The sequence below is a fragment of the Perognathus longimembris genome, chromosome 3, assembly GCF_023159225.1.
Source record: "Perognathus longimembris pacificus isolate PPM17 chromosome 3, ASM2315922v1, whole genome shotgun sequence".
Classification (NCBI taxonomy): domain Eukaryota; kingdom Metazoa; phylum Chordata; class Mammalia; order Rodentia; family Heteromyidae; genus Perognathus; species Perognathus longimembris.
In genome coordinates this window covers 68,377,347-68,396,292 of record NC_063163.1, presented here as the reverse complement: position 1 = coordinate 68,396,292, position 18,946 = coordinate 68,377,347, and the positions used below count along the sequence as shown (strand labels likewise).

Here is an 18,946-nt window from a genome sequence, read left to right as displayed (position 1 = left end):
ACACAGAGCTGCAGGGGTGCAAGGTGTTTATTCTCCAGAGCCCTGCCCACTGAAAGGGAGCCCTCCCTCCTGCTCTGCCACCCCTGAGCTCCCCACAGTGAGGGAGGGGCCAGGGTCCTGAGCTGGGGACATGGGGGGCTGGGAGGAAAAGATAGCTCCCCTGGGGCCTGGACAAGGAGACACAGATAGGGCAGGTTGGGTGAACTTCTGGGGTCCCAACTGAGGTTTTGGAGAAAGGGCTGGCTTCCATGGGGTGGGTCGGCCTCGTGGCTGGGGGGCCAGGTAGGAGGCTGGGGAGCCTTGTCTGGGGCCTGAGCTAGCCTGGACTCCTTGGGATTGAGGCTGAGGCACAGGGGCTTTGTTAGGGGTGGGAGTTGGGGCTCTAGAGACTGGGGCCAGGGCCTGAGGCCAGGCTGGAGCCAGGGGATCCAGCTGGGATCTTGGGTCAAGGTTTGGAGTTGGAGAATGGAGCCTGTTTACAGAACTGACCTGGGTTCTGGAGCAGAACTGGGTTTTGGAATCCTCAAGGGGTGTGGAGCTGATCTGGGCTTGAGAGGTGCTGGGCTGAGTCTCCATGCTAGACTGGTTGTCAAAGCCAATAGTAATTCTGGAGCTGAGCTGGGCTCCAGATATCGGCTCAGTGCTGGAACTCAAAAGAATTTCAGAGCCGACCTGCTTCCCCAAGCCTGACGGAGGCCCAGAGCTGGCTTGGGCGTTGCGCTGGCTCTGGCCATGGGAACTTGCCCGGGGCTTTGAATGGAGCTGAACTGCAGAGGCTGGCCAGGTTCCTGGGCAGTGCTGGGTTCTGGCATCAGGTGGCCCTTCAGAACTAACCAGGGCTCTGGGGCGTGGCTCTGCCACTGCAGGGGCCTGCACCCCAGAACGAGGCTGAGGCCCAGCGCTTAGCTGCACTCCAGAACTTGCCCTGGTCTCAGCTGGCCATGTTTCAGAGCTGGGCTGGGCTCTGGAGCGGGGAAGGACACCTGAGCTAGCCTGGACTCTAGATGGTGCCCAGGCCAAGTCGGTCTGGGTCCCAGAGGTGGACCATGTTCGGTGGTAGCCTGTGTGCAGTCTGCAGGGCAAGGGAGACTCAGCACCAGGCCGCGCTCTGGAGCTGAGCTTGGCTTCAGGGCTGGATGGAGTTCCAGAACTGGTGTGGAGTGTGGTGGTGGGCCTGGAGGTAGCAGAAAGTTGGATTCTAGAGCTGGGCTCCGTCTCAGAGCTGGCCCCATCACTGGAGTGGGTCTGGGATGCATCGTGGGGGGACATGCTTGGAAGCAGTGGAGTTCTGGCACCAGACTGGAGTGTGGATTGGTGCCGGGCAGCAAGGAGGGGCTGGCTTCCTGAGCTGCTCTCACTTCTGGAATACAGGTGAGCCTGAGAGCCATCTTTGAATCCGGAGCTGGCTAGAGCGCCTGAGCTGAGCTGTTTCTTAACTCGCACGTGGGTTCCAAAGCTAAGGGCTTGTGCAGGGCTTAGCTGGATATCCAGGGGGCCCGTGGAGGGATCTGCAAGTCCAGAGTCAGGTTGAGTTTGATGGCTGAGCTTGGTGTTGCAGCTGGACTGGGTTCTAGAACTGGGTGTCATCTCTGGAGTCGTCTGGGTTCCGGAACTCAACTTCATGTGAGCACTTGGCTGGGTTCTAGAGGGGGACTTACTCACAGAGCTGAATTGGGGTTTGGAGCTGGGTTGAGTCTCAGTGCTGGCTTGAGTTCTGGAGCAGGGCTTGATCTCGGATTTGGTCTCTGAGCTAAGCCGAGTTTTGGAACAAGACTTAAACTCAGAACTGAGCTCAATTCTAGAGCTGGGCTTGGTCTCGGAGCTGAACTGGGTTCCAGATCTGGGCTTGCTCTCAAAGCTGGGCTCAGTTCTAGAGCTACATTGAGTGTCAGAGCTGGGCTGGTTTTTGGAGCTAGATTTGGTCTCAGAGCTGAGCTGGGCTCTAGAACAGGGTTTGGTCTCAGAGCTGAGTTCAATTCTCAAGCTGTGTTTGGTCTCAGAGATATGCTGGATTCTGGAGCTGGTTTTGGTCTCAGAGCTGAGTTGGGTTCTAGAGATGGGTTTGATCTCAGAGCTGGCTTGAGTTCTGGAGTAGGGCTTGGTCTCGGAGCTGAGCTGGGTTCTGGTATTGGGTTTGGTCTCAGGGCTGAGCTCAATTCTGGAGCTGGAACTGGTGTGAGAGCTGCTCTGGGTTCTGGATCTGGGTTTAGTTTCAGAGCTGAGCTGAGCTCTATAACTGGGTTTGGTTTCAGGGCTAGCTTGAGTTCTGGAGCATGACTTGGACTCAGAGACGTGCTGGGCTCCAGATCTAGGCTTGTTCTCAGAGTTGAACTCAGTTCCAGAGCTGGATCTGGTGTCAGAGCTAAGTTGGGCTTTGAAGCTGGGTTTGGTCTCAGAGCTGGCTTCAGTTCTGGAGCTGGATTTGGTCTCAGAGCTGAGTTCGGTTCTAGAGCTGGATCTGGTGCGAGCGCTGGGCTGGGCTCTAGAGCAGGGCTTGGTCTCAGGGCTGGCTTGAGTTCTGGAGCAGGGCTTGGTCCCAGGGTCTGGCTGGCCTCCAGGCCTGGGCTTGCTTGCGGCGCCTGGTGGGAGGCTGGACAGCTGGGCTCTGGAGCAGGGCTGGGGCAGGGGGCTGGGCTCTGGACTGGGGCTGCGCTCGGCCACCGGGCACACTAGCCACAGGCCTCCCTGGCCTCGCCGATGGCGGCCCACACCTCCACCACAAACTCGTCCGGGAAGGCAAACTCGCCCAAGACGGAGTCCAAACAGCGAGCAAACTCCTGTACGCTCGCCGTCTTCTTGGACGTCTCCACCATGGTGGACGCTGACGGGGAGGAGACTTGTGAGGGCCCTGCAGCCCCCATCTCCCCCAGACCCCCACCTCCTCCCCAGGCTGCCCTCTCCTGGGGACCTCCCAGCTTACCCTGGCCCCTTACCCAGCTCGGGGTCCCGAATGCCCATGTAACTCTCCAGCAGGTCATCCACCTTCCCAGAGGCCTCCTCCTCAAAGTCACTGGGCTGAGGGGTACAGGGCAAGCAGAGGTGAGGGGTCAGATCCCCCAGCCTGCCCCTCCTGCCTCTGGGGAGGGGTCACTCTGCCCCATCACACAGGCAGGGAAACTGAGGCTCCAAAACGAAGTGGGACCTACCAGGACCTGGTGGCTCACACCTGTAATCCTAGCTATTCAGGAGTCTGAAATCTGAGGATAATGGTTCAAAGCTAGCCCCAGCAGGAAAATCCATGAGACTCTTATCTCCAATAACACACACACACACACACACACACACACACACACACACACACACACACACAAAACAAAACAAAACAAAAAACAGAAGTGGATCTGTTGCTCAAGTGTTAGAGCACTAGCCTTGAGTGAAAGAGCTCAGGGACAGCGCCCAGGCCCCGATTCCAGACCCTGGGCCAGCACACATGCATGCCCACCAGAAGTGGGTCCTCAAGACTCACCGCCTCCTCCACAGTGGCAGCGCCCCCTGCGCGCAGCCGCAGAGTTTCTCTCCCACTGCTCACTTTGGACTCCAGCGGACACTTGCTGCTACGGCCTCTCTGGCCGATCATATCTGGAGGGAACAGGCAAGATCTGAGAGGTTACAAGCTGGACCTTTCTAGCACCTTCTGACCTACCTACCACCACTGGTTGACCCTCAAAACCCCATTGCACTTTTCTGCCCCTCCCCCCCCCCAACTAACCCAGCAGTCCAGGTGGAGCTACTACATCTGGATGGTTCCAGAAGCAATCTTCTGTCCTTCCCCGCTCCCTCCTCCAGATGATTCTAGAAATCAGTTTGTCACTAGAGGGTCAATCCAGAGGCCCTCCCTATAGAAGTTACTCTTCCTGGATTTCAGATACAACTCAGGACTCTGATTCAGGGCACACCTGAAATGCTCTGCTGCCCCTGAGGCTACATTCAAGATTCACTAGGAATCTTCTAGAACGGCTTGCTCTGAGCTAGGGCAACCTGAAGGGCTCATAAGATAAGAAGAACATGGGCACTGGTGGCTCACACCTGTAATCCTAGCTACTCAGGAGGCTGAGATTTGAGGATCGTGGTTCAAAGTCAGTGCAGGCAGAAAAGTCTGTGAGACTCCCATCTCCACTGAACCACCAGGAAACTGGAAGTGGTGCTTTGACTCCAAGTGGGAGAGCAGAGCACCAGCTTTGAACGAAAAAGCTTAGGGACAGAGCCCAGGCTAAGTTCAAGTCCCACAACCAGCAAGAAAGAAGAGGAGGAGAAGGAAGAGCATACCAGTATAAATGAATGAAAGCAATGCTTCCTTGTTAAGAAATTCTTGATATGAATAATGAAAATGCCAAGGCTTAGTGATGAAGCTCTGTGATCCCAGCTACTTAGGAGGAGGAGTAGGAAGATGGTGGTCTGAGGCCTGTCCTAAGCAAAATCACAAGACCCTATCTGAAAAATAACTAAGGCAAAAATTGGCTGGAGTCTCAACTCGGTGGTATGGTGGCCACCTAGCGAACATGAGACACTGGGCCCATCCTCAAATGTCAAAATAATGCAAAACAAAACAAATCACCAAAACTGGCTTAGCCAGGCACTGGTGGCTCACACTTATAATTGTATAGATAATTGTCACTACTCAGGAGGCTGCAACTGAAGATCACAGTTCAAAGCTAGTAAAGTCCTATTAAACAGGCAGTAAAGTCCTATTAAACAGCCAAATGCCAGAAGTGGAGCCATGGCTCAAATAGTAGAGCACCAGCCTTGAGTTTTGAAAAAGCTCAGGAACAGCACCCAGGCCCTGAGTTTGAGCCCCAGGATCAGCACGTGTATGGACACACACACACACACACACACACACACACACACACACACTGGCTAAAGTACACAGGATGACATCTGATCTAGAAGAGACTTTCCTGGCTGTGGGTGGCTCTGCCTCTGGGGGACACTGAGCCAAGTTAGGATACCATGACTGTCAGTACTGAGAACCTCCTGACAGCCCCCCAGGACACTGCACAGAAAATGGCTCAGCCCCAAATATCCACATTGCTGAGGGGGAGAAACCTATCCTATACAGCAACCTCCTCCCCTGTGTCCCATTCCTTCCATCTGCAAACTGCTCTTCCCTAACTGACATAGCAGGGAGTATGGCCATGCCATGAGATGCTTCTAGAACCTTCCATGCCCTCTCACATCCCTCAAGAACCCTTTTTCTGGACCCGTTCCTGGCCCTGGTTCCCAGGTGGCCCTCACCGAAGGCTCTCTTGGGCTGCACCAGGCGCAGCGTGAAGGGCTGGGCCTTGGGCAGCTCCCGCAGCATCTTGGCCACCTCATAGTGGCGGCAGCCCACGATGGAGTGGTCGTTGATGGCCTCGATGCTGTCCCCCACGCACACTGCCTCGATCCGGTTGATGATGCTCCCCTCTTTGATCCTCTGTGAAGAACTTGGAGTCACTCCCGGGAGAGGGAGAAGGGGACCCCACAGCCGGCTCCCCGTACCCCCCTAACCCCGCAAGTCACCAGGCACGTGGGGGCGGCCACCCCTCTCCCACCCGGCACCTTGATGAAGGCATAGCCGGCTCCGTTGTCCGTGATGGTCAGCCCCAGCGCGTCCTCTGTCTTGGTAACCTCCACCTCCTTGGTCTCGCCGCGCACGTGCGCGAAGATGAAGTCCTCCAGGCCGATCTGGCCGCCCAGCAGCTTCTGCATGTCCACCTTGTGGCTGTTGAGGGTGCAGAACAAGATCTGTCCCCCGGGAGGGAAGCTCAGGGTCAGCCGGGGCGCCCAGCCCCTGTCGCCACCCTGGGAGAAACTGAGGCCCAGATACAGGCAGGCCGAGGGCGAGGCCCCGCCTCCAGGATGGCATCGGTGGGAAACGGCGCAGACGCCCCCACCCTCCCGCGCCCCAGGGCGCAGCCGGCGCGCTGCGGGGACCCCTGGGCGGAGCTCCGCGCGCCGCACCTGGGGTTCTCCCGAATGTGGGGGTCGCGCGCGCCCCCTGGGGGTCGCCAGGCGCACGGGCCCGGCAGGGAAGCCCCCCAGCACCACCACAGCTGACCACGCGCTGGAATCGGGGACCGCCCCGAACCCGGGCCCGCAGGCGCGCCCCGAAACCACTGCGGCGCCTCCCCGAGGGCAAGGACCGGGTGCCTGGAATATCGGGGGACCCTCTGCCTCCCCGTAGGGCTGGGTCCCCGGCGTAGGGCTCACTGAGCGTCCCCCAGGCCTGAGACCCCGCTTTCCCCCCGGCCGCCGGGGCTCACCTCGGTGGGCGCGATGCCGAAGGCCTCGGCGATCTTGGCGTAGAGCTCGCGGACATTGGTGAAGCCTTCGATCTTGCCCGTCGGGCTGCCGTGCGCCAGCTGCGTGCGGAAGACGAGGCGCGGGCGCGCGCGGGGCGCGGCCGGGGGCTCCGCGGGGGTCGCGGGGAGCGACCGCGGGGGCTCAGCGCCCCGGGGCTCGCGGGCCGCGGGGCTGTCCATGCCGCTCGAGCTCCGCCACCAGCCCGCCGGGGCCGCCGCCGCCGCCCGATCCGCCGCCTGGTCCGCCGCTTCCTGCAGCCTCCCCTCCCCCGGCCCCGGCCGCGACAGCCGAGCCGCCCCGGGAAAGGGGATCCGGGAACCCGAGCCTCCCGGGAAGGCGACACCGCGGGGCGCGGAGGGGGCGCGGGGCCCAGGTGTCCGGGCGCTGCCAGGGCCTGCTGCGCCCTCCCCGGAGACGCCGGGGTCCTCAGGGGCCTGGGCTGCGCGCCTGGGAATAACAGGGAGACTATAGACAGACAGACATAACGGAGACAACAGACAGACATAATGGAGACAACAGACAGACAGGAGTAACAGGGAGATGACAGACGACAGATAGGCAGAAGGGAGTAAAAGGGAGACCACACACACACACACACACACACACACACACACACACACACACACACACACACACACACTGGAAGTTCTCCAGGTCGGCTCTCACTACTAGGTACGGCCTTTAAAAAAAATATTTTTGTGTGTGTGCTCAAAGCGGACGCTCTACCACCTGAACCATGGCAGCACTTCTGGCGTTTTTGTTGGTTCATTGGAGATAAGTGTCTCACAGACTTTACTGCCTCGTGGCTGGCTTTGAACTCAGATCTCAGGCTCTTGGGTCTCTAGGGTTACAGGCATGAGCCACCAGCACCTGGCAGCGTCATCATTTTTAAGGGGATGGAGGACAGCGAAGCCACATGCAGTCCTTCCTCTGCCCACAACCCTCTGTGGCTCTCACTTCCCCAGAGGAAAACTCCCAAGTCTTCCCACAGCCCACCAGGCCCTGCGGGCTCCTCCCCCCCAACCCCCTGCTGCCCACAGCTCTGCACCAGCCTCTCTGCTTCTTCCAGGCTCTGCCCAAAGCCCGATGCCCCACCTGACACAACAGATGTTGACTTCTACCGGGGATGGCAACACATGCCTGGCCTCTCGGCCCTAGGGAAGCTGAGGTGGGAGGATTTGATCAGCCTCAGCTGAGCAGGGCTTGTGGGGGGGAGGGTATTATTTTCTTGCTCTATGTGAGCCGTGTGCAGTGCCTGGCACACAGGGACCTCTCCAGGCAGTCTTGGGGGGAAAGGGTGAGTGGATCCCCAGGTTACAAGGAAGAAGGATGCTCAGGGTACCAGGAGCTGCCTGTGAAAATATCCTGTGCATTCAGAATCCATGTGCCTGGCTCTGCATCCATCATAATCACCATGCAGGGAACAGGGCTCCATCAACAGGGCGTCTGTCCCTTGGGGCATCCTGGTGTCCCATCCAGCTGAGCCCAGGGGCAGTCTTTGCAATCTTCCTGGTTGATGGGGAGGCAGGTCCCAGGAGGTTTGGGGAGATGAAGGGAAATTTACATTAAGTTCAAAACCTGTCACCAGGTGGAGAGATGAAGGCATGATCCATTCACCTTGGAATATCACACAGCCAGGAACAGGGCACGGGGGCAGGGGGAGAGACTCATTACGTGGAGAGAACTTGAGGCCACTTGCTTAGTGAGAGAAGCAGATACAAAAGACCCCACAGTGGTGTGGTGCTATGATAGGAAACAGCTTGATCCAGAGACAGCAAAGGGGTTCCAGGGGGTCAGGGGCTCGGAGGGGTGGCCAGGTGATTGCTTGTGGACATGAGAGGAGTCATGGAATGTTCTAGAATTAGAGAGAGGTGATGTTTGAACAACTCTGTGAAAATGTACCAAAGCATTGTCTTGTATATCCAAAGCCTTTTGAAATAAACACAAAAACCATACTCACTCAACACTGTGGAAAATGAACTATACCACTTGTGGGTGGAGACAGGAGAGAAAAACTGGGAAATATCAAAAGAAGGGGTGACATTGCCCTAGAAGAATGTACTCTTGCTATGAGTAGGTGGCTGAGGGCTATAATCCTAACTACTTGGGAGGCTGAGATCTGAGGACCCAGCACAGTCAAAAAGTCTATGAGGGGGCTGGAATATGGCCTAGTGGCACGAGTGCTTGCCTCGAATACATGAAGTCCTGGGTTTGATTCCCCAGCACCACATATATAGAAAATGGCCAGAAGTGGCACTGTGGCTCAAGTGGCAGAGTGCTAGCCTTGAGCAAAAAGAAGCCAGGGACAGTACTCAGGCCCTGAGTCCAAGCTCAGGACTGGCAAAAAATTTAAAAAAAAGTCTGTGAGGGCTGGGAATATGACCTAGTAGTAGAGTGCTTGTCTCACATACATGAAGCCCCTCTAGATTCGATTCCTTAGCACATATATAGAAAAACCCAGAAGGGACGCTATGGCTCAAGTGGCAGAGTGCTAGCCTTGAGAAAAAAGAAAAAAAAAAAAAAAGAAAAGAAAAAAGAAGCCAGGAATAGCAGGGACAGTGCTCAGACCCTGAGTTCAAGCCCCAGGACTGGCAAAAAAAAAAAAAAAAAAAAAAGTCTGTGATTATCTCCAGTAAGCTACTCAGAAAAAGCCAGAAGTGGAACTGTGGCTCCACAGTAGTAGAGCGTCAGCCTTGAGCAGAAGCAGCTCAGAGTTGAAGCCCCAGAACCAGAAAAATAAATTAAAAAAAAATTTTTTTTTTTGGTCAGTCCTGTGCCTTGGACTCAGGGCCTGAGCACCGTCCCTGGCTTCTTCCGGCTCAAGGCTAGCACTCTGCCACCTGAGCCACAGCGCCCCTTCTGGCCGTTTTCCATATATGTGGTGCTGGGGAATCGAACCGAGAGCTTCATGTGTAGGAGGCAAGCACTCTTGCCACTAGGCCATATTCCCAGCCCTAAATTTAAAAAATTTTAAAGTACACTTGTTGGGCAGCAGTGGCTCACGTCTGTCATCCTAGCTACTTAGGAGGCTAAGATCTGAGTATTGCAGTTCAAAGCCAGCCCAGGAAGAAAAGTCTGTGAAACTCTTATCTCCAATGAACCACCAGAAAACGGGAAGTGGTGCTGTGGCTCAAAGTGGTAGAGCGCTAGCCTTAAGCAAAAAAGCTCAGGCACGGTGCCCAGGCCCTGAGTTCAAGCCCAGGATTGACCAAAGAGAGAGAGAGAGAGAGAGAGAGAGAGAGAGAGAGAGAGAGAGAGAGAGAGAGAGAGAGAGAAAGTCAATTCTGTCCATTTAGAGTCTAGAATTCTGAAATCAGCAAGGCTACGTCACCCCACCCAGAGTCCTGCAGGAGCCCTCGCTGGCAGGGGCAGCTTCTGGTTGTTGGGGCAGTTCTTGGCCATTGGCTCAGTCACTCTAGTCCCAGCCTCTGCTGTCAGTGACTGTCTTCTCTGTATCTGTGTCCAAATTTTATCTTCTTGTAAAGGCGCCAGTTCCTGGCTGGGGGCCCGCTCCTTGGCTGTGGACTCATCCACAGCACCCTACTTCCAAATAAGGTTGCATTCTAAGGGTCTGTCTGGAGCAAGGACTTGCACATACTTTGTGTATGGGGCGGGGCGGGGGGGGGGGGATGACAACATTCAACTGCACGGCATTATCTCACGCCTGGAATCCCAACTATTCAGGAGGCTGAGATGTGAAGATCACAATTTAAAGCCAGCTTAGGCAGGAAAGTCCAAGAGACTCTTAGCTCCAATTAACTAGCAAATAGCAGGACTGAAGGTGTGGCTCAGGTGATAGAATGCCAGTCCCTGAGTTCAAATCCTAGTATGACCACAAGAACAAAAAAATTCCATGAGTTCACCAGAAGTTTCTAAGAACACATTCCAGCAGTGAACTTTGGAATTACCTACTACTAGGCAACTTATAGACTCAAAAGAATGGAAAATAAGCATTGGACAGGAAACGGGGCACACATGCTCACAGCAGCCAGAAGGCCCATTGTCCCTGACAAATGGAAACCCAGTGTGATCATCTACATACTGGAATACCACACAGCCATCAAAGCTCTGACCCTGCCACAATGTGGCAGGACCTTGAGGATACCATGCTTATTAGTGAGAGAAGCAGATAGAAAAGGAGCTAGTGTGTGGCTCCATGGATGCCAAAGATAGGAAGTGGACTGGGGGAGAGGGGGAGGGCTGAAGAGCTGCTGGAGGTAAGGCTTTCTTTTGGAGTGATAGAATGTTCTAGAACTATAATGATGATGGCTGCACAGCCTGTGAGTCACAGCTCCACTTCTGGTTTTTCTGGTGATTAATGATAATGTTCTCACAGACTTTCCTGCTTGGGCTGGTTTTGAACCCTCAGATCTCAGCCTCCTGAGCAGCTAGGATTATAGGTGTGACCACTAGTGCCCAGCTGGATTGTGCATTTTTCTTTGACCAGTCTTAGGGTTTGAACTCAGGGCCTGAGCACTGTTCCTGGCTTCTTTTTGCTCAAGGCTAGCACTCTACCACTTGAGCCACAGCGCCACTTGTGGCTTTTTCTGTGTATGTGGCGCTGAGGAATCAAACCCAGGGCTTCATGCGTGCTAGACAAGCACTCTACCATAAAGCCACATTCCCAGCCTGGATTGTGCATCTTAAAATGGCTGCAGTGGGGGCTGGGGATATAGCCTAGTGGCAAGAGTGCCTGCCTCGGATACATGAGGCCCTAGGTTCGATTCCCCAGCACCACATATACAGAAAACGGCCAGAAGCGGCGCCGTGGCTCAAGTGGCAGAGTGCTAGCCTTGAGCGGGAAGAAGCCAGGGACAGTGCTCAGGCCCTGAGTCCAAGGCCCAGGACTGGCCAAAAAAAAAAAAAAAAAAAATGGCTGCAGTGTCTAGGCTGTGTGTGGAGGTGTCATCCTACCAAGAAGTAGTAGGAGTCCCAGTCAGGAAGAAGGCTGAGGTGGGTGGCTGTGCTCTGTCCCTAACCTCACCAAGTCCCCTGTGTGTGGCTGAAGCCACCCCCACCTTCAGGAAGGGGTGGGGGATAGATGGCCCTGCCTTGTTCTGTGAGACCAGCCAGGTTTGGGCCTCCGTTTCCTCACCTGAGAAATGAGCAGCACAGACCCTGAGTCTTAGCCAGAGGTAAAAGGGCCCAAGTGGTACCCCGAGGATGGAGGGGTCCATAGGTGCACATCCTGGCCCATCTCCCAAACTACCCACTCTCAAGCTTAGAACGTAAATCAACTTTTTATTAAAATGTTACAATTCAACTTTTTATTTAAAACATTGGGACTCTGAGGTGGGAACCTTGTCTCCAAGAGGGCCCCTTGGTTGGACATAGAGGTCACTGCTGGGGGAAGATTCTAGGGACCGCCTGTGAGGCTGTCACCTGAATGACCCCCAGCATGGCACACACACAGTCTGGAGCTATCTGAAGTCCTGGGAGCCTTGGGCAGGGTGTGTGCCTTGGTGTGAGACCCCTCAGAAGTGAGTGGGACCCCCAATTCTGGGGTCTCTCGGGTATATCAACTATGGTCAGTGCTCTTTCTGGGTTCAGGGACTAGGAGGCTGAAAGCTTAGAGGGATGCTGTAGAAACTTAATTTCAGGGGGTGGATCCCCAAGATGCAGCATGGGGCCTGCCCCCAAAGTTGGACCCCGACCTCTCTTCCATCTGGTGCGGGGAAGGGCGTGGCCCAGAGCTGCTTCTTAGTCTGAGGGCTGAGCCCTCACAGGTGCTCGCTGTGACAGGGACAAAGCGACAGGCCAGGCGTCACTAGCACAGTACGGCCCTGGGGTCCTCAGGCCACCCAGTCAAGGCTGGAATCCGCCCCACTGGGGAGAAGGGCGCCAAGGCAAGGGGTCTGGCCAGGCGCCCCCGCGGAAGCCATCAGACTCTCCCAGGGAGACCCCGGGGGCAGCGGGACCCTCAGGACAGGTGTGGTCCCTAAGAGGCCAGGGCTGAGACACGGGAGGCTGGAGGGAGGCTGGAGGGAGGCACGCACCTGGCGACCTGGGCCAGGATCTCCTTGATGCGGACGATGAGCCTCTCGTGCTGCGCCGGGTCACGCTCGATGGCGCCGTGCAGCCGGGCCATGTAGAAGTCCAGGGTGCTGAGCGTTGGTGTCTCTCCGGTGCCTGCGGAGGGAGGGCGCGGGAGATTGGGGTGAGAGCACCTGCCGCGGGGGCGTGGTCTGCTGTGGGCTAGCCTACGAGGGGCATGGCCGACCCCCCCCTCCCCCAAGGCGAGCCAGCAGGCAAAGACCGGGATGAGCCGGACAGGAGTCTTAGGGGCGAGCGAGGGAGGAGCCGAGGTGGCCCAGGGAAGAGTTAGGGAACCAGGAGGGGCGGGATGGCGTGTGGTGCGAAGACGGGACAGCCGGACACAAAGGTGAGGACAGACGAGTCGGCGCCGGCCGGTGGAGGGCGTGGCAAAGTGAGGTAGTGGGCGGGACCCGGACTAACCCTAGGCTAGACCTGATAGTGGGGGCGTGAGGGAGCAAGGGCGGGGCGGGGCAGCGGTGGACGAATCAAGAGGGACGGTGGGCGGGACCTAGAGGCCGTGGCGAATCAGAGCCGGACCTCAGGCGGTGCCGAAGGCTGCGGGCGGAGCGAGGCAAGACAGCTCACCAGGAACCGGCAGCGAGGCGAAGCTGGCGGTGAGCGCCTGGCGCACGGCCTGGAGCTGCTGCTGCAGCGCCAGCGTCCGGCGCTCCTCCAGCGCCAGCTCCTGCTCCAGGCGCTCGCGCGCGCTGCTCATGCTCTGCGTGTGTCTCTGCAGGACGGCGTTCTGCTCCTCGAAGGCCACGTTCATCTTCCGCAGTCGCCGCAGCTCCGCCTCCCGCGCTGCACACGGGCGACGGTGAGGGTGGGGGGAGGGGAGGAAAGGGTCAGCGCCCCGGGCTCGCCCATCCCAACTTAACCCACCCAACCCAGGGCCTTTGCACCGGCTGCGGTCCATCCTCCACCCCTTCCTCTAGCCTCCTTCCCTCCCACCACCACTCACCTTTATTTTGGTCTAGGAACTCTTCAGTAAAGATGGGAACATCGAAGGTGGAAAAGCCATCACAGTCCCCACCCTGGGACACAGAGACAGCATGGAAATGATTTTTAGGGGAGCAGTCACAGGTGCCTCGATGGTCACCCAGACACCCTGCCCATTTGCCATCCCCAAGGTCAGTGACGTAACTTCCCACCCCGAGGGTGGGATATGGAAACTTCCAGACCTTTCTTCCCCAGATACTTCCTAAAGGGTCTTTACCTTGTGTCCATTCAAGAGCGTGTTTATGAGCCCGGAGCCTGAGTCCTCTGGTGGGGAGGGAGTAAGGCAGGATCAGTCTTTGTCAGTCAGCCCAGCCCATCCTGGACCACTGTCTAACTTTGCACCCCCCCCCCATCTGGCCACTGGCTAGTTATGTGACCTCCTTGCATGGAGATTGGTGGGGGTTTGCAACTCACAGGTGCTGGGGCCCACCCACCTTTTTTGATCTTCTTCTCTTGAATCTTCTCGTTGCACACCTTGTAGGCCTCTGATTGCTGGTAGGCCCGCAGTTCCTTCAGATACTGCTGCTTCTCCTTCTCTGCCTCATCCAGGTACCTCTGGAAATGGGGCAGTACACAACCATTGGGCCGAGCCAGAGGGGGAAAGCCCCCAGGGACAGGGCCTGCCTCCACCCTCAGCTCTGGCAGTGCCCCCTCCCATTACCTGGCCTTTCTGTAGTTCCCTATGTCCTCCCCTGGGTCCTTTGCCTGCTCCTCAGGGGGCCTCCTAAGCTGCCACCTCACCTCCCACAATCCTAACTCCCCCAACTCTGGCTCTCAGAAACCATCTCTGGCCCTCTGGATGTGGGCATATCTCCCCTCAAGGCTTGACCTTGAAGCCTCGCCTTGCCTTCCTGCACTATTTCTGTCAACGGAAATCCCAGTTTCAGCAGGCGGTTTGGGCTACATTTCCTCCTTGTTGCTGAAAGTTTTCTCTCTCTTTTTTTTCTTTTGTTGCTAATCCTGGAGAGTGAACTCTCTCAGCTTGGGTGCTGTCCTTGAGGCTAAAACTCTACCACTTGAGCCACAGATCCACTTCAGGCTTTTTTTTTTTGTAGTTAATTGGACACAAGAGTCTCAGGTTTTCCTGCATGGGCTGGCTTAAAACTGCTATCCTCAGATCTCAGCCTTCTGAGTAACTAGGGCTACAAGGCATGAACATTTTAAACTAATTGCCAGAGCCCTGAACTGGTGGCTCATGCCTGTAATCCTGGCTATTCAGGAGGCTAAGATATGAGGATCATGATTCAAAGCCAGTCAGGACAGAAAAGTCCATGATATTCTTATCTCCAATTAACACAAAAAGCCAGAGAGGAGCTGTAGAGTGGTAGAGTGTTAGCCTTGAGCGAAAAAGCTAAAGAACAGTGCCCAAGCCCTGAATACAATCCCCAGTATTGGCACAAAAATAAAAATTAAAAAGTCAGGATTTAAAAACCTTAAGTTTGCACAAAAAAGTTAGCCCACCATGATAAGCAGTAGATCTATTCTACTCCGTTGCTACGTATTGCTGACCCAGGTAGAAAAACTTAGGTGGCTCCCACCTGCTTCTCTGCAGGCTGCAGCTTGCTCCACTCAGCACCTAACATCTTGGTGATCTCCGGAAAGGGCAGGTCCGGGTGGCGCGTGCGGATCTGCTCCCGCCGTTCATTGAGGAAGCGCACATAACCAGTAACTGGTGCCTTGGGACCATTGGGTAGAATCTTCTTTCGCTTTTTACCCTTGGGCCAGCCACGTTTCTTCACAGGCTGCAGGACAGGACTGAGCTGTTGTGATGTCTGGAGAGGAGGGGCAGGATCTGGTATGGCAGGGGCCGGCTGAGTATTGGATGGGGCCTAGCCAAAGGGCAAGGCCTGGGGAAATGGCATGACCAGAGGGTCCACACCGGGGAGACTGATTACTGGGGCACTAGCCAGGCTCTGTAATTCTAGCTACTCAGGAGGCTAAGATCTGAGGATCATGGTCCAAAGCCAGACCAGGCAAAGAAATCCGAGAAAACTCTTTATCTCCAAATAACCAGCAAAGTTAGAGGTGTGGCTCAAGTGGTCGGGCGCCATCCTTAAGTGAAAAACCTATGCAATAGCACAAGGTCCTGAGTTAAAGCCCCAGTGCCAGCACCATTAAAAAAAAAAAAAAAAAAAAAAAAAAAAAGAGGTGGGCACTCTTTAGCCAGGGAGGAGGGGATCCAAAATGAAGCTGAGGACCCCAGCCAGCTGGATGTGGGTATTGCATCTGGTGTGTGGCTGCGGCTACCTGGTGAAGGAAGGTGCAGCCCAAGGGGATGCAGCCAGGGGCCGGGCCTGCAGGGCCAGCAAATCTGAATGGGCGGGGGGAGGAGGGGCAGGCCCTCGGCTGGGGGTCTGGCTTAGGACTGGAGGCGGGGTCTCCGCTCAGATCTGGAACCCAGGCTAGTCCCAGCCACGCCAATTCAAATCTCTCGTCTAGGGCTGGGCTTCAGGGCTGGGGGCGGGACCGCGGGCCTCAGAGGGGGTGCGGGGTCCAGACTGGGACTCACCTCCTCCTCAGGGGATGCCTTCTCGCCGGCCCGGGGGCCCTCGCCGCGTTCCTGCTTGACAGCCACCACGAAGCCCCCATGCTGGCCTGGAGCCTTGCCGCCCGCCGGCCTGGGGCCACGGGACACCAAGGTCGTGCCGGTCCCGAGAGCTTCCCCACGCCCCCCCACTCCCTCCCCAGCCTTTAGAGACCTCTGACAGCAGAGGTGGGCTCGAGGGGGCCACCGAGGAGAGGCAAGTACGAGGGGGTAGGAATCTGGGGAGCGAGGCTGGAACGCTAAGGGGAGACAGTCGAGGGTCCTGGAAGCCCAGAGGGGGCGCTACGGGGCTTGGGGGGCAGTCCCAGGGGACGCAGGGGAGGCCTGATCCGGGGGTCGCCGACCCTCGGGCGGGGGCTGGGGCGGGAACCGGGCGCCCGGACCGGGCTCACTCACGCGGCGGCCGCGCCGGGCTGCTTGGGACCGTGGGACATGGCCGCTCAGGGGCCGGATCTGGAACACGGACGCGGGCCGAGGTGAGGGGCGCCCGAGCCCCGGATGGCGGGCTCCGCCCTCCGCCCCGACCCGGAGCCCTGAATGCCGGCGCCCGGGGGGGCCGGATCCGGGGGCGGGGAAGTCACTAAGGGCGGGCGCCCCAGGAATCCTTTGTTGGGTGATCAACCGCACTGGGAGGCTTGGGCTAGCGACCCCCCAGCCCGGAAAATACCCCATCCCAGACTCGGTACCCCCGCGCCCCCGCCCCATCGCTGCGCCCCCAAGTTCCGCGGCTGTTTTCACCTCCAAAGAAACTTTCCCGGACCTTTCGACTGCGGCGACGCTCCAACCAACCGCCCCGGGCCCGCCCCTGCCTGTCTGTCGCCCCGCCCAGCTCCGCCCCCGGAATGCTAATAAAAAGCCTTATAGGATGCTCCGATAGGCTGTCTTTCTCCCTTGGGGTGTGACCATGCAGATGAGGGTCGGCGCGCCCGTCTGTGATTGGTTAAAAAAGCGTCTGAGCCGCGTGGGAGGTGGGTCGGGAAAGCTGCGGGTGGTGCGTCAAGTTCGGCTGCGCTCGGACTCGCTCGGGACCAATCGGAAGCGCGTGTGGGCGGAGCTTATTAAAGCGCCCGTAGGCGCGACGCGGGCTCCTCCTCCCGGGCCCAAAAGCCAGACACTCCCGGCCCCAGCGAGATCCGGGAAACTGTGGTTCCGGGTCGGACCCCGCCTCTGTTGCCATGGGGACAGCCTTTGGTTACCATGGAAGGAATGAAGCTCCTAGGAGGTTGTATTCTGTCTGCTGTGGGGCTAGAAGGACCAGTTCTCATCATCTTGCAAACGCTGTGTGTGTGTGTGTGTGTGTGTGTGTGTGTGTGTGTGTGTGACCTTATTTATTCCCTCGGAGCCCCGCCCTGCTCTGAGTCCACCCTTGACTTTTCTGCCTTTCAGATGGGTCCATTATATAATTGATGTTCAGGTCCCAAAAGTTGGGATGCTAGGACGCTAAGACCCAGATGTGGGCCAGGCTGGAGCAAGAATCGAACCGGGCAACGGGCACATTTGGAAAAATATCTTGGGAAATGAAAGCTTGTGTGGACTTGGTGGACCTCGGGGACACGAGGCCTACGGTCTGTACCTGAAGAAGGCCTGAACTCCTTTCTGTCCACATCTGCTCCCTGCGGTCACAGCAGGGTCCACTTGCCTCACAGTCCTCTACTTGTCAAATGAATTAACTTCTCCCTTCCTGGCGCTCTGGGCCTTTACTGCTTCTTCCACCTGGGATATTCTTTCCTCTCTCCTTGGCCACAGTTAGGTATCAGCTCAAAGACTCCTGCATCCTGGACACGTGGCTGATGGAATGTACATCAGCATAGAACTGGGACAGAACTGGTCACACAGGCAAGCTCTAGAGTCAGCCTAAGTGCCAGTCCACAGAGAAGTAAGAATTATTCAGCCCTGAAGAAGAAAGGAATCAGGTCATTTGCAGGGAAACAGATGGAAACAGATAGATGTGTTAAGTGAAATAAACCAGACTGAGAAAAAGACAAATATCAGATGCTCTTTCCCATGTAAAATCTAGACCTAAAAAAGGGGGGGAGTGTGCTGGTGGTTCACGCTTGTAATCCTAGCCACTCAGGAGGCTGAGTTTTGCAGTTTGAAGTCAGTCAGGGCAGAAAAGTCTGTAAGATTCCTATCTCCATTTAAACACACACACACACACACACACACACACACACACACACAGAATAAAAAAATACAGCCAGGGGCACCAGGGGCTCATACCTGTCATCCTAGCTACTCAGGAGGCTTGAGATCTGAAGACTGCAGCTCAAAGCCAGCTCAGGCAGGAAAGTATGAGACTCTTATTTCCAATTAAGTCACTGAAAAAGCCCATAACTGACACTGTGGCTCAAGTGGTAGAGCCCTAGCCTTCAGCAAAAGAAGCTCAAGAACAGTGTCCAGGCCCAGAGTTCAAGAAAAGAAAATAAAAAGAATAAATTAGGGGGGGGGCTAGGAATATGGCCTAGTGGCAAGAGTGCTTGCCTCATATACATGAAGCCCTGGGTTCGATTCCCCAGCACCACATATATAGAAAGTAGCCAGAAGTGGCGCTGTGGCTCAAGTGGCAGAGTGCTAGCCTTGAGCAAAAAGAAGCCAGGGACAGTGTTCAGGCCCTGAGTCCAAGGCCCAGGACTGGTAAAAAAAACAAAACAAAAAAAAGAATAAATTAGGGGGAGCTGGGAATGTGTCTTATTGGTAGCATGCTTGCCTAACATGCATGAAGTCCTGGGTTCAATTCCTCAGTACTGCATAAACAGAAAAAGCTGGAAGTGGCGCTGTGGCTCAAGTGCTAGAGTGCTAGACTTGAGCAAAAGAAGCTTAGGGACAGTGCTCAGGCCCTGAGTTCAAGCCCCCCCCCCCCCCAAAAAAAAAGGAGGAAGAGGAGAAGAAGCAAAAGAAAAAAGAAGGAGGAAGAGGAAGGAGAAAGAGGAGAAGAAGAGAAAGAAAGAGAGAAAGGAAGGAAGAGAAAAGAAATATCTATTCATGGCTTAATCCCAGTGACCCACTTCCTCCAACACTGATCCTTTTCAGTTTGCCACCACCTCATTGCTGTGCCATCCACCAACTACTTGGTGGTGGAGT

At 56.2% G+C, this 18,946-nt stretch overlaps 2 protein-coding genes across 3 annotated transcripts; both read right to left on the bottom strand.

The window, feature by feature from the left end:
- Positions 1–89: 89 nt before the first annotated feature.
- On the bottom strand, positions 90–6,464 carry Gipc3 (GIPC PDZ domain containing family member 3). Its single transcript, XM_048342062.1, has 6 exons — positions 6,246–6,464; positions 5,542–5,727; positions 5,236–5,416; positions 3,467–3,579; positions 2,934–3,015; positions 90–2,821 (listed from the first exon to the last, which is right to left on the bottom strand). The coding sequence occupies exons 1-6, from the start codon at positions 6,462–6,464 to the stop codon at positions 2,670–2,672; spliced, it is 933 nt and encodes a 310-aa protein (XP_048198019.1). The 3' UTR covers positions 90–2,669.
- A 5,076-nt stretch (positions 6,465–11,540) lies between these two features.
- On the bottom strand, positions 11,541–16,682 carry Hmg20b (high mobility group 20B). 2 transcript variants are annotated; one of them, XM_048342057.1, is made up of 10 exons: positions 16,604–16,682; positions 16,262–16,318; positions 15,830–15,938; positions 14,859–15,062; positions 13,755–13,875; positions 13,538–13,584; positions 13,283–13,355; positions 12,907–13,122; positions 12,282–12,414; positions 11,541–12,018 (listed from the first exon to the last, which is right to left on the bottom strand). In XM_048342057.1, the coding sequence occupies exons 2-10, from the start codon at positions 16,297–16,299 to the stop codon at positions 12,006–12,008; spliced, it is 954 nt and encodes a 317-aa protein (XP_048198014.1). In that variant the 5' UTR covers positions 16,300–16,318; positions 16,604–16,682; the 3' UTR covers positions 11,541–12,005. The 2 variants fall into 2 exon arrangements, with proteins under 2 accessions (XP_048198014.1, XP_048198015.1); XM_048342058.1 differs by having other exon boundaries at positions 16,626–16,644.
- Positions 16,683–18,946: the final 2,264 nt, after the last annotated feature.